At 37.1% G+C, this 21,485-nt stretch overlaps 1 protein-coding gene across 1 annotated transcript in view; it reads left to right on the plus strand.

Moving 5' to 3' along the window:
• Nucleotides 1-21,485, plus strand: part of LOC139718417 (axonemal dynein light chain domain-containing protein 1-like) — a 37,390-nt gene that overhangs the window by 11,480 nt on the left and 4,425 nt on the right. The window contains exons 15-24 of the mRNA XM_071629888.1: nt 470-598; nt 1,194-1,333; nt 4,988-5,047; nt 13,136-13,223; nt 13,710-13,892; nt 15,089-15,097; nt 15,941-15,952; nt 17,895-17,946; nt 19,597-19,813; nt 20,800-20,893. Coding sequence (XP_071485989.1) covers nt 470-598; nt 1,194-1,333; nt 4,988-5,047; nt 13,136-13,223; nt 13,710-13,892; nt 15,089-15,097; nt 15,941-15,952; nt 17,895-17,946; nt 19,597-19,813; nt 20,800-20,893 — 984 coding nt within the window. The remainder of the gene's footprint in view (nt 1-469; nt 599-1,193; nt 1,334-4,987; nt 5,048-13,135; nt 13,224-13,709; nt 13,893-15,088; nt 15,098-15,940; nt 15,953-17,894; nt 17,947-19,596; nt 19,814-20,799; nt 20,894-21,485) is intronic.

Genomic DNA, 21,485 nt, shown 5'->3' on the forward strand with positions numbered 1-21,485 from the left:
CAAGAGGATCTCCTTTTGGATCCTTGTCCAAGCATGACATTCAAATGTATTTGTTTAAAAAAGGAAGCAAACACCTCAGCAATAACAGGTTGCAAATCTAATTCAAGTTTGCTCTATGACAGGTGATAGTATATTCTGTATCTTGCCTTCATTCATTTCACCAACCTCAACAATCTTTTTTATTGATTTTGGAGTCAGTTTGTTTTATTCCCTCAACATATTTGGATTATTTTGGTCTTTTTCCAACCATGACATCCAAAGATATACGTCCAGAACTAAAATTCAAGCTAGCACCCTAGCAGTACTGGAATGCAAATTTATTTAGAAGTTGGCTGTATAGCAGGTAACATGTGATTAATTGTCTTGCCTGCTTTTATTTGACAAAACTCTATTTTGGGGTTATTTTGTTTTATCCCCCACCCCCAATTTCAATAATTTGAGCTATTATTTCATGATCGCCCTGCTCTAGGTGACCGAGGCAAACTCCCTGTCCACGGCGCGTCGTCTGCACATCTGTGAGAAGGCGTGGTCCAAGCTGGCCAACCACTTTACCATTGTGCTCAGTGACCGGGATACAGTTCAACTCTCTGAGCTGCAGGTAATTCAATGATTTAAAAGCTCTCGATGGTATAGATGTTCCTATTTGCACAGCATCATGGTCTCACAACAACAAAGGCAAATATTCAGGTGAAAATTGGAAGTGAAGCAAAATTGAAAGGAACGTGCTGACATTTCATTAATCGAAACATGAAGCACGTTCGCACAAACTTTAAGGAATTTTCAAATTAGCCGTAACATTTCCTAACACTTTCTTCTCTCAGTAGTGATGACACCATTTGACATAATAGATAAGTGCAAGACAAAAATGCACAAATCAAACGTCATACGCCCTTTGTAAGGATGGAGGAAATTGTAGTAGGGTGACTGAAGTGTATTCTGTGGAAAGAGATCTGCCCCAGTGCTGTGTCCTATCATACCGTTGCATCTCAAAGTACATGTACATTTATGTAAATGTGAGGGTCACTCAGAATGAGTGTCGTAGAACAGACTACTGCAAGTGCTGTAAGTTGATGTAATCAATAGCCCTCCATTTAGCTGATGTTGTTTAAGTGGCAATGTGCCCAATTGTGATATCAATTATCGGTCGCCATGGTAACCCCTCGAATGAACCTTGTGTGTTTCTCTCCCGTCAGGTACTGGTAGAGCGCCATCGTAACCTCACCATTGAATTCAGCAAGGAGCTGGTGAAGGAGGATGCGGTTGCCAAGGAGAGACTGGCTCTCATCCGCAACGGCATCAAGAAGTGGATGGACCTCTTCTTTGGAACAGTTGTGTAAGTTTCCATTTTGACTCATTTAAATTTGTTACGTACTATAAGTTAGATGTTAAGTCAAATGTTATGACATCAATTGTGCTTTTTAGAAACCTTTTCCTGTGGTTGAGCATTTCTGCTTTGACTTCAGAGAATCTCTGTGTAAACCTTGCAAGCTCGGATGGCACCATTTTCTACAGAACAAGGAAACTGTGCATCTTTTAATCTTAGATAAACTTTAAATGAAATGTAAACATGAGTGGAAAAAAAAAACCAATTTGAAACATCAAAATGTTGTCTGGATGTGCAAGATGTCGTATCAATAGTATGGATTTTTTTTTTCATGCTAAAACTACCTATGTGATCATGATTTTTATCTCACAGTTGCTATTGGTCATGGAAAAATATTAAACTTTTCCTTTTCCAACTGCAAATTCTACCACATGTTGCTTATTATATATTTGCTTATGTTGCTTTTACCTTTGAATATATTTCACATGCATATGCTTTACTATTAATCCTGCATATTAGTCATATTGTACCCAGAAGCTTTCATATAATTATGTTTCAGCTCAATAGCAAGTACCTTGTAAGAAACAGATTGATTGTTTTTTTCTCCATCTGAAAGTGAGTCGTCAGTATTTGTAAAGAAATTTGTAAAGAAATATGGATTAAACATAAAGTATATGGATTAATGTTCACCTGTTTCTGTCACCTCAAAGATGGAAAGAAGAGATGGGGATGTGACAGTTGCTGCTAGAAAGGCTCCCTTTGAATGTTCTTACACTGAACACTGAATATTAAAAGCCATTCCACTTTTCTATTCTTATGTGTGTGAATGAATGCATTGTGTTACCATCTGCAGCGGTGATAAGACTGGAACCCGTAAGACTAGTTTCCGGTATGTGGTTGAAACCCCAGTGAAACCTAATTCAGTACAATGCTGGTGGATAGTTGATAACAAAACTGTAATGATCTGAGTACATTAAGAGTGAAAACTAAAGAAACTCTGTCTTGTCAGTGTTGAAAATGACATTTTGCCATCATGGGATACTTGGACATTTAACACAGTTTCCTTCTTTAATGTATTAAGATAAAGGACTGCTACAAGGAAAACTTAACCGACAAAAATCCTGCAACTCTTATTTTATTTTTTCTCTCATTGAAGAGACCCGACAGTGAATCTGAATTAACTTCAGCTGTGAATTCTGCTTATGTGTGCCTTACATGCTCCTAATCTTCATTTGTTTGTTATGTTGATAAGTAACTATTATCAGTATGTTTTTGTAATTAGGATATATGGCAATGAGTAAAATGCTTAACCTTCTGTGGTTCTATTTGAAAAGCCATAAAAAAACAACAACATTGTGATGCTTCCAGCATGCCACTCATGATCTAAAAGTATAACATGGTGTCAGACATTAAAACATGGATGTTTCTTAACTCACACAGGACCCCCAGCCCAAAATCCTAATGACATTGTTTGTAATCATATTTCTTGCAGGACTGAAATAATTAAACTACATGTTGCTAGCGTCATTTGTAGCCCCTTCCGAACAACCATCATTTTAATAGAAATAGTATTTGCCATTGAATTACACTGTAGGGCCCGAAATTGTTGAACAAAGTTAGGTACATTGTAATATTTCAAATAATAAAGCACAGAACCGTAAGCACTTACATTGTATTACCTTCTTCTGTGCTCTAAAATGATCTGGTTAGCTTGCACAAGAGTGAACAGTTAAATGAAGAGATGTGCTTTAAGTCTTAATTTGAATGAGTCAACAGTTTTGGATTTCCTGATTTTTTAAATGGTAGGTTTAATACTCCACAGTTTTGGGGCTGCTAAGGCCAATGCTCTGTCTCCTAATGTTACAGTATTGTTTTACACCTTACATATTGGGATTTGTAGAGGAGTATCTTTAGAAGTGTGCAGGCTACATATTGCGAGACTGAGTAGTAATAGCTCTGTTATATAACTCGGGGCATGACCAATAAGCTCCTTGTGTACATTCATCAAGATCTTAAATGATAGTCATTGGCAAATTGGAAGCCAGTCTAGATATTGTCTTTAAGTTTTGTATCAGTGTGGTGCCTTTTGTATGTCCTAGAAACAAAACTTTCTTATTGTTTCTTATGAATGATTTGTGTTTGTGTTGTATAATGACTGTGAACGGAATGCACCAATGACTTTGCATGCTAATGCATAACCCTGACTGACAACTGTCTACTGTTTTCGCAAGATCTCCCATCACACTTTGCAAAATAGGGCAGTATTATCTTTTCCAGTATTGTTGAACGACCTCAGTTCATCAATTTCTGTGTTCCGCGAACTTTGTAGTTGATGATGCTTAGTTTTTAGTCTCATCTAAATTTGCTTCCATGTTTAACTATCTTACAGTGCAAAATTTTTTCAAGTGCTCAATGTGGTATTTACCAATGCAAAGCCTAATGCCTGCTTGCTTCTGATGGATTTCTGCTCTATATCTCCCGAAAAAATAGGATAAACACTCTAGAAAATTCTAATTTATTGTCATTGTGCAAACAAGTCATTGTGTGTTCACTTACAGAGAAATCAATACACTTATGATCAAAAGAAGAAATGTAACACTTGGTGCAAACATTTTTGGACTGTTAGCAGTTCTGGGAGTAATTTGATAAACAGATTGAAAGTTTGATATACAACTAACAATGATTGCAGTAATTGTCACAACTACATTAACACTCAAAGTAAATTGGTTTTATGTGGCTGCTACTGTGGCAACTGTAGTAATTCGAGGCTGAAGTTGTTGCAATGTGTTTTATGAAATTGAGCCTTGGTATTGGGAATGATCATAGGGGCATTGAAGCTTGTTTGGTCTTTGTTTGGTGTTTGGCAAAAATTGATTTGTAAGTGTTGTGTGCAGGTTTTGACTATCGCATGAGGTGTTCTCTTATTGCATAATTTGTGATGGTATAATGGTTTCAAACACACTAATGGTTGTTTATTTGTAATCATTTGATTTGAAAATGATGTAATCATAAATGTTTTTACAATCAATGTTATTGCTGAATTATTATCATTATTATTTCTGTTATCATTATGATCATGATATTATTATTATTATCATTATTATTACTATTTTTAGTGTCATCACCATTATTGCCATTGTTATCATTGTGCAATGGTAGCAATGATTATGATGCTAATGATAAAGGGTACAGGTACTTGTAGCAGTAGTTAGGGCGTTCTACACTGGGCAAATATGGCAAAGCTATTAAAGGTATTTTTAACAGTTGTTTTTCAATCTTCAAGCGTGAAATGCAACCAGCTGTACTTGGTGAATTACATTCTCTCAATGTGTTCACAATAAGAGCAAGATTTTTGTAATACTTTTGAATTTAAAATGTAGAATATTCCCAGAAGCTGTATCACATTGCTGAAAGACTACATGATATTGTTTTTTAGTTTTACAATATTGGCAAATGCGTATAATCCCCAGCATGAAATATCAATGTAACCAATCCTCTTCATTGTTGGCTGATGATTTGCTCTGATTCATGATTTAAATCTCGTCCATCTATCTTCTGTGCCTTTTTGTTTGCATGCTCCTCTTTGCATGTAACGGAATGTGTTGCATGCATGTGCATGGCTAATTCCTGCACGCTCCATGTCCCCTGGTTGGCTTATTATAGAGGCCAGCTAGAAGCGAGCATCATCGAGTCGGACTTTGTGTCTGGGCGACAGTCGTCAAGGTGATCTAAAGTGGCACCCGTTTGTATAGACTCCTTTTCACGTTTGCGGTCTGCATTGCACACACCACTATTACTGGTGGAATGATATTCATCGCGTACAGCCTCACACTACCTCATTGCAGATCCATGCACCCTTTTCACAAATATATTCCTTTGCACCATTCCTACCAATTTTCCTGTTTATGCTCTTTCCCTCTTTCACTCTCAAATCTTCTCCTATTTTTTTTTTTCTCCTACTGGCTTTATTCTCACTAGTTGGCTAAAACCATATGATTGACACACTCTTCCCTCATGTCTTCAGTTTCAGAAAGCTGTTTTGACACATGCAGCATTGTCCTTTTTTTTTTTTTTGCACCTGGTTTGTTTTTTGTTTTCAATTTCTATGTGTTTTTATATGCAGTGAAAAAGAAATTTTTAGAGGTTTCTTGTTGGAAATTTAAAGATATTTTTCATTGTATAGTGTATATAGTATATTTTTTCAAACCTGTGTTTCTGAACTGGGCTCGCTTGATACAGAAGAGGAAAGTTCCTCTTGATAGATCTTATGTTTTTGGTTCGTCCATAACAAAATTGCATTCTGAAGTTTTGTAGCTTGGCACCAAAGCTATTGTCACATTTCTTGGTATCATACATGTAAAAAAAAAAATAATAAATGAATAAATCAGAAGAAAAGCTCTGCCATGCTCAGCAAAATACATCCTATTGAAATTTGCATATTTTTACATACAGCAGAAGGTTCTATTTCTCATTGAAGAATACAACTTGTATCTGTTTTTTAACAATTACCAAAGAGGTTTCTTAGTTCTCATATGAAGACTTTTTTCCCATTCCATGTAGAGTATGTTCTCAGTGTCGCTCACTTGCTCATTTAACCCATTGAGGACGGGCTGCTTTTGCTACCACACGCATTTCCCGTAGACACCTGCGCGAGCATACTCAGGACTCGTCCTCAACGAGTTTATACAATAATCATGTTAACTGTCCCAACATGGTAACATAATCATTTCCATGGTTAGACTCATTTAGAGAAAGACTTACTTAGAGAAAATCATATTGATAGAGGCACGCGTATATATGCATACATGTATATGGGTGAGAATTTTGAACGATGTACAATTGCCAATTTTCGCACCTCATGACATTCTTTCCCTTAGAACACGCCAGGATGACATAAGAAACCAGATTTTTTCATGTCATCTCAAAGATTGGTAAATTTCCTTTCAGGAAATATATGGTTTGGTTGACTTTTGCCTGATATTTTTCATTTGACAAGGACTTAAAGCGTAAAAATACGGTAAAAACGCTATTTTCACAATATTTTTTGTTTTTCAAACTAATGATGTGCATTTTTAATGGTACGTGGCATCTAATATCTGACCATGTTCTGGATCTGACATATCATGGGTATGAACCACAAAATTATAAGAACTTTATGAGCACGTATAAAATCACAGAGAACAATTGAAATATCAAAGTCCAAAACAGACGAACGTCCGTGATGCTTTTATTTCTGTCGCTGCTGCAAATTCTACTTTGTTGTCCCAACTGTAATGTATACGAAAATTTGGTGATCCACCTAATGAACATATCCTGCAAAAATTGTACGTCTGCTGGCTGTACATGGGACGTAATATTCTTTTATGCAAAATTATACTAAGTTTTCGTCACGGACGTGCTTCCGCTATTTTCTAATAAAGATCGTATCCCATTAAACGTTATTGGCGATATTGTTCTGAGTCGTAATCAACTAAGATCTAGCCACACGATAATATGTTTGTTTTGAGTTTCTGTCCATCCTTTGTCAAATAGGAACCGAAATTATATTTTTAGACGAACCTCCGAGAAAAAAAGAACGTCCGTGATGATTAAAACGTTTTCGAGTGGGACACCATCTTGTTTTGATGACGAAGGTGCATTTTACCTTTGGCTCTCTAGCCGAGGAGCTGCATGTTATTTTGGGAGCGGACTGAGGCTTGTCCGCAGTTTTTGGACCATGCAATTCACCGAAAACCAAGCAAATAATTAATATTTTCTCTGAAAATTCACCTCCTGATCCCCCTCTGAGCAATACATATGTTGTAAGGATGTCATATTTCTTATAATTTGCATTGACAATACCTTTTCACATTTTTGAAAGAGTTAGGAAGGCTAGGTACTCTCTGCCGATTAGTTATCCGTCCTGGAACATGACCATATCAGTAGAACGAACGTCCGTGACAATTCCAGCGAACGTCCGTGACGTATGCAATCCCTCCGATAGGGATAACTTGTCCCGAAAGTGTCCTGTATTCTTTAAAACTTTTAGGTCCAATAGCCACAAATAAAGTTTTACAAAGTTAACAATGAGTTTAGAGCAGTAGTTTCAGAATTTTTAAGGCGTTATGTGATCATGATGAACAAACAGTTGAAAATTTACTCACAATTTTACGTTTGTTTTCCCTCTAATTATACAAAAACAGCTAAACACTAAAAACAAAGTTATAGGAAAATGGAATTTTGCGTAATCTGTAATTTCTGTGCATTTAAATGTATTTCTAATGAGGATCTGGAGACAATTTGTACTATTACAGGTTCTGAAAGTTTCGCTCACGGACGTTCTGTCCGAGAAAGGAAATTTCTGATAATTACAAATATGTCACTGCACATAAAGTTAATGTTTGTTGAAAATATTACCAAATCACCGAGCCTCTCATACCCAAAAGTGAATAATGTTCAGCACTCAATTTACTTGTAATAACAAAAGGAAAACGTTTTGGTCACGGATGTTCGTTGGTAGAATAAATCAATGGATTACATAGTAGGAGAAAGAGGATCAGTGCCACTTTTTAGTGACAGGTGCTCCAAGTGTTTATCTTTTGAGTATGGTAGCTGCCGTCTCAAACAGAACACATCCAGTTTTGGTCTCCATAACGGACGTTCGCTGTAATTGTCATGATATTAAATGCCTTAATTCATTCCTATTTTTCTCTTCATGACGATTTTTCTCTCATTCCCTCAATAGTCTGGACATGCTGCGACCAAACAGAAAACAGAAACAAAACAAAACACACAAAAACGAATCCGAAAAGTGCTATATAATCACAAGCAGGATAATGACGGAAGAAGTCTGTAATGGGCATGTGTTGAATAAAAAAATGGAAAAGTTTCAAAAGGACGTGGAAGCAGTTGAATGAAAATGACTGAGAAACAGAGAAGGGATCGAGCTCCAACACACAGAGAAAAGAATTACCAGTGCACTCCCGTTGTACCAAATTCCTCTGGAGAAGTTTTTGTTTGGTTGTTTATGTTTTTTATTCATCGAAATGCCGTCACAAGCGAACAAAAATAATGCAGTATACAATTATTGTCTGATGAAAACAAACAAATCCTCCGCTTATCATCACATGGTGTTGTTTTATACTCATCAATGAAAAGCAATGTTCATTTTCAATTCTTTCCAAGATTTTTTTTTTTCATTTGACATTTAAGGGACAGAGAGATCGTCAACTTGTTTGTGCTTTTGTGCTTACTTTGAAAACACATGTTAAAAAAGTAATGATTAAGAATAAGTTTAAGGTTGCACTTTGATATGTTCGCTCTTCCTAAGATTCGTTACTCCGATGTCCAAAGGTTTGTTATTCCGAAAATGAAAAAAAAAGTTTGTAGTTAATTAAGGAGGTTTGTTATTAAAAATTTCCTTATTCCGAAAGTTTGTTAGTCCGAAAAATAAATGTTAAGGATCATCATTTTTAGGTCCGTTCTTCTAAAAGTGGAAAGGGCCTGATATTCGTTTAGGTGAAAACGGTTATTATGAGGTTTTGAAATTTGGAGGATTTTAGTTGTTAACTTGTTTCTCCACATTTGGATAAGCGAACATGATTCCTATCATTTACCGAATAAAAAAGCTTCATAATTATAGGAACTCTATCAATTTTCGTATTGACAAACTGTATGAATAACGAGCCTCCGAAATGACGCGCCACAAAATGTTTGTTATAACAAACCATATTGTATAATATCGAAGTCACAAACATCCATCCAAGTTATATGGACTTATTTTGCCTTGTTATGACGAAACTTCGCAGTATCGAACCTTTTATCATTTCTGACTAAAATAATAATGCAAATTCTCCTCGGTAACAGTGTGTAACACAAGGAGCAAACATAGAGGGATTTCTTCCCAACGTATCGGTTTGCCCTCCTCAGCTAAACTTCGTATTTCTATAACGGAGCACATTTCTGTTGTCTTTCTATGTTAATTCTTTGTCATAATTTTAGCTGTGACCATGTTCGTTATAAGCAAATTTTGCATTGTAGACTTTAGATAACAAATTTAGGACCTGAATCTTTACTTCATGATAACGAAATTTTGATAAATATATTCGTTCTCAAGGATGGACTACGTCACTGAGATTACACGTACGTTTGTACGTTCCCTTACGAGAGATGGAAAAATTGTTTTCTTTGACTCCTCAGTATGAGAAGATAAACAAGCTTATATAATTGAGAATTGGTAATATCTATTCAGGATTTTGCAGAGGAGTTTGTTCTCGACATAAAATTGCTGTTTGTTGTGAGTAGAATGCGTTTCCAACTCAAGAGAGCTGCATCTTGTTTGTTCCGAACGTCCGTGAGCTACATGCGAACCTCCGTGATGACAACTATGCTATGTTTATTGGGTTATAGAGACTGCCTAGATCAGATACATCTTAAAAAGGGATGTTATTATTTGGGAGTGAGGATTAAAGTATGGGATAGTGAAATAAGAGGTCAAAATAATGAGTTTCTGTAAAATGCGCGTAAAGTGGAGAAAGTGTTTAGCGGAAGAGCAATATTTCAACAGAAACGACGGATTTAGTGAGATCATCAGTTGTCTACCATTACGTACAGGTTAAAAGTACAAGCTTAATATTCTGCAAGCATGTACACATGTCCCTTAAGATATTTCGTTAGGATTTTGAACTGAATCAGATCTTTGCAAACTATGTTAAATGGTATTCAAGTGTATGTGCAGTACTATTCCTCACGGACGTTCGCTGCTCTGGACATGGTAAACTTCAACGGTGAATAAAAACTTGTTCCTCTGGGAAAATCCTAGTATAATTGGGTTCATATTAAAGCTTGAGTTATACTCTTTCAGGTAAGATGAATAATTTGGAGAATTTCCTACTTTTTAAATTTTGTCTTGTTTTGGCTCAATTGTACATCGTTCAAAATTCTGACCCATATATACATGTACTTCCTTACATTGCATAAAGTAGATTTAGAGTGATTCTTAGCCTGAATAACACATTGTGTTGCTAGAGAAACATGCACTTGCCAGATACTTTGAGAGAACTAATTAGTAGAGAAAGATTTAAAGTAGGTCATGATAACTCAGTTAATTAGTGATTTTCTCATATAATTATTCTTATTCATTGATTTCCATACAATGTTTGAAGACTGGCATGATTATCAGTGAGACAGAGATAGAGGTAGATAGATAAATAGATAGATAGATGGATGGATGGATGGATAGATGGATAGATAGATAGTATAGATAGATGGATGGATGGATAGATAGATAGATAGATAGATAGTATAGATAGATAGATAGTATAGATAGATAGAAAGAAAGAAAGATAGATAGATAGAGAGAGAGAGAGAGATAGATAGTGTAGGTACATGTAGATTGATAGGTAGGTAGGTAGGTAGGTAGATACAGTGGATAGATATATAGATACATAGATGAATAGGTAGGTAGGTAGATAGATAGATAGATCAATTTTTAGATAGATGTAGATAGGTAGATTGATCTATAGATAGATAGGTACATATTATATAGATGGATGGGTAGATAGGTACATTTATAGATAGAGTAATATAGAGAGAATGAGAGATAGATGGATAAGTAGATAGATAGAGAGTGAGAGATAGATAGATAGAGATGGAAACAGAGAGACAGAAGAAGAGGGATTGAGTTATGTTATTTGCACCATATCATGCCATGCCTTTACGGTATGAAAACTCTTGACAAGCTGATCATCGCTATCAGATTGGTCTGGAGATCAATGAATGCAGTGTGTCAGTGTGTGCAGCACCTTTGCTATTGGTGAATATAAATGCATATTCATGATATGGGTGGGCCAGAAAACCTTTATGTACTCTTGCACAGGTGTAGGCCATTGTAACTGTAATTAGTGTGTATACAAAGTTAACACACCTCCCATTTACCATTCTCCTATGAAATTGCCATCATATCCATAATGATTTACATGCCCATATTTACAAGCTGCTATCAATTACTAGCACTATACCTTGTTGATACAACGTCAATGCTATTTTTTTTTTGAAATTCATGGATGCATAATACAGACTTATTTCCACAAATCCCCAAATAAGAATGGTGAATAGACACAAACTTGTTGCATATATATTGTATATTACAGTGACGGTTTTCATCTTCGTTGTAGCAGCAGGAAATTTTTAGCTGGTGTAAAACACTTTGTCCTTCTCTTATAATGAAATCAGAAAAGAAAGACAACAAGAAAACCTCATGTCATGGATAGCTGACTTCCTGTTGTCGAAAGCCATTCTCTTTGTACTTTTTAATACTGCAGTACAGTTTTTATCCTCTGTTTTACTATATGCCACATGTGAGTTGAAGGTCAAACATTTCAAGATTATCAAGACTGACAAACTGCTGTCAGTATCATAATTCGCATTACTGTTGTGGAGCTAGCTCACCAGTCATGGCGATACTGCCCCTGCCATTGCAATAATCCCCCTTTTTTTTTACCCTGATGATGCCTTTGGCTGCTGCTGCTGCTCCTGCTGCTCCTGACCCATTAATGTTGAACCACCCTGTCCTGGGTAGGAAGGTACCTCTATCCCCTCCTCCCACCCCCCACCCCCTCAATACTGCTGTGGTTGCAGGAGGTGTGGTACATTGGTCCAATCACTGCAGGCACATTGCATGCTTCATCAAAAAAGACATAATGATGTATACATGTTTTGCTGACCAAGAAATATAAGGCAGTTATCAGTGATGATACAGCTCATTACCTTTTGAAGGGAATGATCCCTCTCTATGGCATTTTGTTATGTTTTGTTTTGTTTTTTGTTTTTGTTTTTCGCCTTCAATGAGTTTTAAACTTCCCTATATTTTGAACCTACATAACTGACAGTCATGCAATAAGATAGGTTAGTGCTCAGAGGAATTAATACATTTTTGATAGGGATGGAAATAATGAGTTTGAAGCAAGGTAACAAGCCAAGTCAGTGAGCCATCTATGCTCCTTTTGCAATGCTATCACAAAATCACATTTATTTTCAAAGATTATCATGTGAGAATTGACTTGATGCAAAATGCCAGCAAATGAATGTCAGTTATTGGGGCATCGATGACAGACCTCTGTTTGTGAGGTCGTGGTGCTTTTGTATTTTCAGCTTCTCTCAGTCAATCTGTGGCCACTGTTTTACTAGGAAATACCAAAACAAAGAAAAAGAAAAAAAAAGGAATACTCTGAACAGGATCAAATATGCAGATTTTTCAAAGAATATACTACAGTAAATTATAGGTCCTGATTCAGGCTGTAACCCTTGGAGACAAGTTGCACAGAAACATTCTTTATCTCTCAACTCGTAAGTCCTGTATCTGTATGCCGTTAAATATGACTGGCAAGTTGATTCTCAGTGTCAATGATGTACAATGTATGTTCCATTTGTCAGTGTAAACAAAGCCCAGTAGGCGCATTCTGTGCATCATCTATCATCACCATTACTTTGCGATTTGCACCATCAATGCGGCCTCACAAGTATACTTGTATACATGTATTTGAGGTGTAATGATTGGATGATGAACAAAGCAGTGACATCTTATTCTAAAAGAAAACTTTCGCATTAATTATGTTATTGATATCCTAAAGAAATCCCTTCAAATGAGAAAATGAAATGCTGATCCATGTTTGGATGGCAGTTTTGTATTTCCAAATGATTTGTCAGCATTATGGTGTATCTGACGTTGCGCACTGAGTTTTGACATGATCAATGACAATAGAGTGCATTCATGTTGGTGAGATGGAGTTGAAGAGCAGAATCTGACCCCAGTTTTGATCTCCATACTAACAGGGCCAGCGAGAAGCTGAATACTATCCTCCAAGCCCCAAGCCTTGAGATGATCCAAGCCCTGTATGAAGACATCCGACTGTGGGAGGAGGTGAGAAACTTGGAGTCTGAATGTACATATGTACAAGACTACACTGTGGTATTAAAATCTCACAGGTTCCTGTTATTTGTATGCATGTCACTACTTTGATGAAGAGTAGAATCTACAAATTCAATACATTGGAAGATAAGATTGTAACAGACAAAGCATATTATAAAAAGGGAGAGAATGATTACAGCATGATTAAAATCTCCGTACAAGAATGCATTATAAACAACAGTCAACAAATATCAGATCAAACAGACACGAAGATAAAAGAATATGTCTCAAACCATATGTAGACATAGTACTAATCGGAGGACAGCAGTTATCCAGATCATGTGGATTTATTATTATAGCTCCGATGAACCCTGTGTGACACAGTTGGCTTTAAGTCACATGATAGAGAAAATAATCACATGGATGTCCCTCCCTTTGTAATTTGTATCAGTTATTCTGTCACACAATTGAATGAGTTTCATTTTCGTCCCTGGACAGAATCTGAACAAAGAGGTGGAGAAGTTTGGGGGTGACACCCTCCTGGGTCACGAGGATAGCCTCTACCAGGTCAAGAAGCAGACTGACCAGTGGTCCGAGACGGCCATCCAGATCTTCAGCCGCCACATGCCCAGCGACGGCTCGGACTACCCTGAGCATGACAAGCTTGTTGAGATGAACAAGGTAGAGAATGCTGCTTGGCTGCCCAAAATCAGTTTCCAGCTTGTGGCGCCATCTGTTGATAAGAGTATTTTGTTTGTTTCTAGATTCACTTTTCATATTTGTATACACCACATTATATTGCATCTATAGTCCTTTACACAATATCAATTCATGGTGATGGGACTTTGTGTTTGTATACAACCATTCCTGATCCTTTTCATGTGTATCCAATAGTACTGTATTTCACTGAAGCTCCTATAGTCATTATTATCATTATCATAGTTATCTGTAAATTTGGTCCTGTAAAAGCACAAAATACCTTCAGATAGGTTTTAATGCACACATGTTTAAGATAAAGGCACCAGTGGAGGGGTGTTGATAAGGAAACACATATTTCATCATGCTTTTCTCATGCTTTGGATGACTGTCACCATCATACCCTACACCCCCCCCCCCCCCCCCAAAAAAAAAAAAAAAATAAAAAAAATAAATAAATAAATAAATAAAAATGAAATAGCATTTGCTACTTCTCCTTTGCTTGCGAGTATTTTTTTTTCTTCTTTATAAGATGAATTTTGGCCTGTTTGTAATTCTGTGGAGTCAAATCATAAGTAGTGTGGCATTAACAAACAAAAGAATTTGTGTGCTTTTTTGTATGCACTAGTTTCTGGTTGCGCAAAATGCATGAAGATTCCACACCGCAAAAATTTCCACTTTTACAGACCTCATTTGCATTGTATGTCTATAATCTTTGCCCATTTTCATCTTACTGAAATCACATACAGTCAAACCTCTCTCTGCACACATTTGGTTCACGTAAAGTCACTGAAATCATTTACCAGTTTGGAATTTACTTTCCCAACATGCTTACAGTGACCACCTCCCTTCAGTGGTCACTTTTTTCAATTTCCCTCGATTAGCTGCAACAGACAGGTGTGGCTGTATCCCTTGTATATTGCACACATAGAGATGGACATGGAGACAAATATTATTTATCTTATTTATTCAACAAACTTATATTACTGCTACCAGGTATAGTATAGTTTTTAAATCACTTTGCAAACCCTGCCTGCTTTCAATCACATTCTGTTTTGTATTATTGTTATGGCTCATGTGTAGAGCAATTTCATCTTTATTCAATCATGGATGTACATTCCTTCCATTTATCCACCTTGTCTTATATCAATTTGTTTCGTCCCGCCCCACTGCACTTACAGGTCACAGAGGTAAAAGATCTAACGAGTGTGTTGCATGCTGTACTAAATCTTTGCCATGCTGTCAGATATGAGACAGTTAAAGGGAATTAACGCTGTGTAGTGTTGGCCTGAAATTGCTTTTAACAAGACTCATGTAATGCTTGAATACCTTTTGATATTTTCTTGATGTGGAAATCATCTTTGTCAGAGAAATTTCAAGGCGGTTTTATCATTATAAGCTCTTGTTTCTGCTTGGAATCGAGGAATATTAGTCAATTTCCTTGCAGGAAAAATTGTAATAATGTTAAATCAAACTTTGTAAATGGTAATTGATTCAAGAAAAGTCTTGATGCCATCAAAAGCATCATAATTTTTGCAATTTTCTTTCATTGATTATGTTTCATTTCAACCATTTGTCTGACCTGACAATGTTGTTTCAAAGTATGTTTTATGCTAACCTTTTAGATCCTCTATATTATGCTATACGATCACACAGTTGATTAGAATTAGAAGTAATTTGATCAAAACTAGTACATAGCTACCATACTGTACCAACTGTTATGGTTGATGATGCTAATTCTATTTTGTTTTTATTTCATAAAAAATAAGGAAATATGTTTCTTGAAATGAAAAAAATATATATTTTCTCAAATTTGATTTAGTATACATCTGTATATTTTTTTTTAGTTTTTGATTCAAAACATTTCCCCCCGGCACATTAGTATGTGTCCAGGCTATTTAACCACAAGTAATCTTACTTTGATATGAAAATCTCATTTTGCCGCTTATACTGACATACACTTCATCCCATATATCCAATGACATACTTTAATCATCAATGATTTGTGCTTGCTTTCCATGAATTAATCATAGCACTTGAAGAAGGTAATAATGTTCTCTTTTTGTGTGTGTGAAGCAAGTCACTCTTTTTTTAATGTTGCCAACGACTTCAACACTCGTTTGCATCCAGTCACTGCTCCATGCTAAACACTGTTTTGTTTTTTACTCAGCCTTGATGAGTAGACATCACCTAGCAGCATTTTGATGTGAATCCCATCACAGTCATTTGTTACATGATAAAAACCACGTCTAATTCAGAAACCATATATATCAACTTCTTTTTCATCATTTTTTTTCTTCAAATTTTGACTAACAATTGCAGTTCCCATCTGTTTTCATGTTAGCTCTAACATGCATCTGTAACAATTTCTACACCTCTATCATTGAGATTTGAGCGTAATTAGTTTTTTTTTTCAAATGTCATGTTCCATATTGCTGTATTGACCATGTGAATGTGTGTGTGTGTATATTCTGATGTGTGCGTGTGTGTGTTTATATAAATATGTGTTTTAAGATGTTTGTCTTCGTGTGTGTGTGTGCAAATACATTGAATTGATCATCTTGCTGCGGTCATAATTGCGGGACAGCTGCTGTACCATGCCGAGAGTGAATCACCCAAAATCTACTGTTGCGAGATGCACAAATTTCTTTCAGTGACTGTGATTTCATAGCACATCACACCTTTTACCTCTGAACTGTTCATTTTCCAGATTTTATTTTTCTCATCATCATCGAGAAGTGGTCTGGTGTTCCTACGCATATGGGAGAATCATTGTGAGAAGACTCGGGGATTACATCCTCGGATTAGTTCAATTAGTGTGATCCTCATGTTCACAGTCTCCACCTCCCGACCTCATCTTGCAGTGAATTTTGCAATGCACATCATTAGACCAGCCGTTCTGCGTGCTTTACTGACTTTGCAATTCATTTTGTGTGTGTGTGTGTTGTTTGTTTGTTTGTTTTTAGCATTATCATTGCAGGCTTCATCCTCATGGAGAATGATTCACAATTTTACTTCAATACAGATACAAAAATCCACATTGTCCAACACATGAAAGTCATTGCAGTGTTTCTATCCCTTGCTTATGGGATTAGTTTTAATACAGAGACATTTATCTACAATGCAATAGCTAGTCCACATTCTAAATTTTCATCTTACGAAATATTAGAAATATGAGTGATGAGAAGGGCATATGTGGAACATCTTAAAGGCCAGCACATAGTTCGGAGAATCTGAAATCATGTCACATCTTGTCTGAATCATATATGATTCTGAATTATGTGGCATAGCATGACAAAGACAAAAGACAGCAAAGATACAAAGATAACACAACGTATTGACCATCCCTACTTACGTACCTAGCAAAGGATTTGTTCTTTTTTTCTTTCCCAAACACAAAGTAACAAACCTCACACTGGAACTTAATTGATGTAGTACATTCATACAGTAGGGAGATTAAATAAAAATGATGGGTATCTTTAAGTCAGAGGCGCTAGGATATAATGTGAGAGATGTACAGGGAAATATATATCAAGGTAAGTTGGGACCCGAAAGGGTTGATTGATCCTCTGTTTTTTACTTTCATTTTAGAAATAGGATATGAGGAAAAGGTTGATATTTCAACCAAAGAGGGGCTTGGTTGTTGTGTTAATAAAATTATGCAAATTAGAAAGAAAAAAAAAGAGGAAGAAGGGGGGGCTGGATAGAATCTCCCAACACTTGTTTTCAAAGAAATTGGTGATTTTAATGAATTGCAAGAGTGGAGAGCATAGGCAATGAATAAAGAATACAAGCAACTGTGAGAATGAATTTGGAAAGGATATCTAAGTGATGTTGAGTTTCTTTAGCTACATATGTATAACTGAAGGGCATTGAGCACACCAGGTAATTACTGTGCATTGTCTGACAAAGGATACATTGCCTCATCTTTGAGATGGAATTAACACCTACTTAATTCCTCCTTAATTCCATCTCTGTGACAACTAGATTTGTGAAACTCTGGCCAAGCAGTACCACATCAGAGTGAATGGAGAGAATGGTAAGAACATCTCACATTTTTGTGTGTGGTTACTTTGTGACAAAATAATATGAAATGTCAAACAAGTTGTGCATCCGTCAGTGACAAATTGATTAGAAAGTTTCATGTACTGCAGTTGTATGTATCACACGTTGGTTCACTGTTAATGACCATCTATAGATTTGAGTTGTGGATGGTTAATTTTGACAAGAAGACATACTGTTGCAGTTCATCTGCACCACAGCTGTACAATTCTCGCTATCGCCAATGACGTAAAAAGTACCCGGATGTTGATTTAAGCGTCATTTACGGTGCATTATGGGATAGTCCGGTAGCAAAGTCACTTCCGTTCGTACGCGCGTGATACGTGACTAATGCTATTTACACACACAACCGACTGTATTCTACGTGTACTTCCGGTTTTCTCGACTTGAATTACAGCTTTAATATGATTTGAAATTTCTCCATTCTTAAGAAATTGCTGTTAATACGACTATTGGTTGTTGCTGCGAAGCTGCCATGTGTTGTTCGCACGACAATAAATGAAAAAAATCTGCAGATATAGGACCCTTACTGGCATGCGAGACGTGACGTGGCCGCGTGGGTGAAGTTTGCGGGTGACTCCACAGCGCAGTACGTGCACGCGCGACTTACTAGTAGTGGTAGTACATGTATTATAGTAGCACTAGGTAGTAGACCTAGTGCCTACGTACATTGTACGTACTTACTTGGAAGAAATTGCTTCGGAGACAGGATAAGTTCGAGATCACTGTTCGTTCCTGATTGTGTTCGCGACATTTCGACAGAGAACAAATTAAAAAAAAAAGATGGGCATTCCATGACGATATACTGTATATCCTGGTGGGTGAATATTTTCCAGCATATTTTCAGCGTATGCAGAGATGACTGATCTGTGATGTACGCCGTACCGGTATGTGTTAGCTTATGCGCTGCGTGCAGTGGTGGTGCATGCTAGCATGATAAGGCCGGCCGCCGGCGCGGCGGGGACTACAGTGTACGAGTATGACAGGCCTGGCCACTCGCTGGCTCGGGCGGTACAGCGGCCTGCTGTACTAGTATCCGTGGTCGGCGCTGCGCTATAGGTAAGGTACACGTACGCGCACGCTAGCGTTGTGCAAATTATGACCCGCGCCGGAAGTGCCCTTGCTACCAAGTGCACTAAATCTTGACGAAAAAGCCACATCCGGGTACTTTTTACGTCATTGGCGATAGCGAGAATTGTATTACTGGTACATCTTTGTAATGTCACCATCATGGACTGTATGGAGGCATTTCTCGTGTTGCTTAAGTTCTTTGCATGTTTTTGAATTGTGAATGCAGCCCCAGTACGATATTCCAACTTCGCCTGTGTAGAATTGAGTAAATCTGGCACATTACAGGGTGAAAAGGAATGCAAAAAAAAAAAAAAAAAAAAGGCATTCCATGGTCAAAAATGATGTAGGCTTTCAACTCAGCATGCCACAAGAACCAGGAGAAATCAGTCTCCCTCATCATGTGTGCATGCAGCAAAGTCTTAGCATGATAGCATTTGTTTGTTGGCCATATAGTGTAGTCTAGCTTATGTCAGTCGATTCCCTGCGCTGTTGTTCTTGCTCAAGTGCTTGCATGAGATGACAGTTTTGCTTGGGCCAATTCTGCTTCATTTCCCAGGTACCGCCAAGGGCTTTATCCAGATTGCCAATGCCCTGGAGAGCTGGGACACCAAGCTGAACAGCATCCTGAATGGGGGCGCCATGCCCATGGAGGCGGAGTGGCTGCGCCTCTATGAGCTCTTTGCCGAGTGGGTGGCCACCATCAATGAGGTGGAGCAGTGCATCGGGACGGAGCAGGCCGAGGACGACAGGGCAGAGGGGAAACCTTTCAATCCGTGAGTGGTTGTGCTAAATTTTACAGTAAAACCAGAATCATTCGCTTCATGAAACCCTTGCGAATTTTTGTGGCATGAAGTTTGCACAAATAGGTGACTGACATTCTATGCATTGTGTAGACAAAACCTTTTGCATGCATTTTTCCTTTTGCGAGTCCTTGCTCCATGCGAAATTTGCAAAAGTTTTTGGTTTTACAGCATTTAGCAAATTTAATTTCCTGTGAATCAGGACTTCCGCACAATTTCACAAGTTGTTGAATTCACGATTGTACAGTTACAAGTGGAAAAATGTACTCGTGTATGTCATATTCATGTCAGGATCAGAAGTACTCTGGGTAATAGCTTCGTGTGTTGTAGAAGTAGTGAATAGCTAACGTCTCACAAAATTAATGAAAATAAAAACTTCATGAATTATGTGGGGTATAAAGTAACAGGATGTTCCTTGATAGAAACAGAATATTGATGCAGGGGAGAGGAAGATTTGCTGTAAGAAATTGTTATCATTTCTCACCCTTTCTGTGTCTTTAAAGGCATCATTCACCATTTGCAGATGAAACAAAAATCCAACTTAAGTGCTTCAAAATAGTTCTTAAATTGGAGTTTAATAGGGATCAAAACAACCAATGCAAAAATGACAATCAGTATGATAAATGTTCAGTATTGTTAAATAAACTGTGTACAGTTACGGTAATTGAGAAAAATAGTGATATCTCCTTATATTTGGGGGCTCTATTGCCAGATTTTATGGTAGGATATTTGTGGTACAACTGACCTATACATGCATCAAATGTGATCACTTGAACATTTTTAAGTCACTGCTCCCAGTGGTACACAGTACACCTGTACCTTTTTTCTTTGAGCAGTGTAAGTTAATTTTAATGGTTTCAAAATCACCACAGAACTACTGTACTGTAGGGTATGGATGGTTTCAAAATGTTCACAGATTCACTGTGAGTTGTCATGAGTGGTTTCAAAATCTCTCACAGAGTTGAACAAACAGAGGTGTTCCGCCTGGCCCAGAAGTGGGTGTCCAGCACCATCAACGGTATCGACAGCCAGGACTCCAAGCTTCTGGAGCAGGTGAGAGCAAACTGTAATAAACTCATTCAGGCATGGCATTCACAGTAGCTATGGATGGCACAGGAAGTGAAAAGAGACCTGTATCAGAAGCAAACTGTGTTCTGAGAGTAAACACTCTGACAAAAAGTTTCTCATTTAATTCTTCACTGACTCCAAGAGTAACAGACCTACGAGCTTGCAACCATTACTCACTGATGTTCAAATTTTGATTCCAGCACACTCTTACCAGCTCTCACTGTGTCAAGCTGCTGTCACTTGTTTGTATTATGAATTTGTTTTGTCTGTTATTGAATTAGCAAACAGATGCCAACAGGGTTTTTTTCTTGAGTTTTTTGTTTAAATTACCTGCCTTGTCATGTCATTGAGTAGTCTTAATCAAGAATTCCCAAGGTGTACCCCAAACATCAAACTTGTAAAATTCTTCTCAGGACAGTAATTTCTGTGATACAGGGCACCCCCTTAATAGTGAACACTGTAAAACAAAAGTCTTTTTAAAACAAAGAAAAAATTCAGGTCCCAAAATCATCATCTATGTATCTTTATATACTCTGTTGTTTGGCTATAATGAAACCTTGATGTTGGCCCTAACCAA

The sequence above is a fragment of the Diadema antillarum genome, unplaced genomic scaffold, assembly GCF_040938485.1.
Source record: "Diadema antillarum isolate AM-2024a unplaced genomic scaffold, OU_Dant_1.0 scf00000094, whole genome shotgun sequence".
In the NCBI taxonomy this organism is placed as follows: Eukaryota; Metazoa; Echinodermata; class Echinoidea; order Diadematoida; family Diadematidae; genus Diadema; species Diadema antillarum.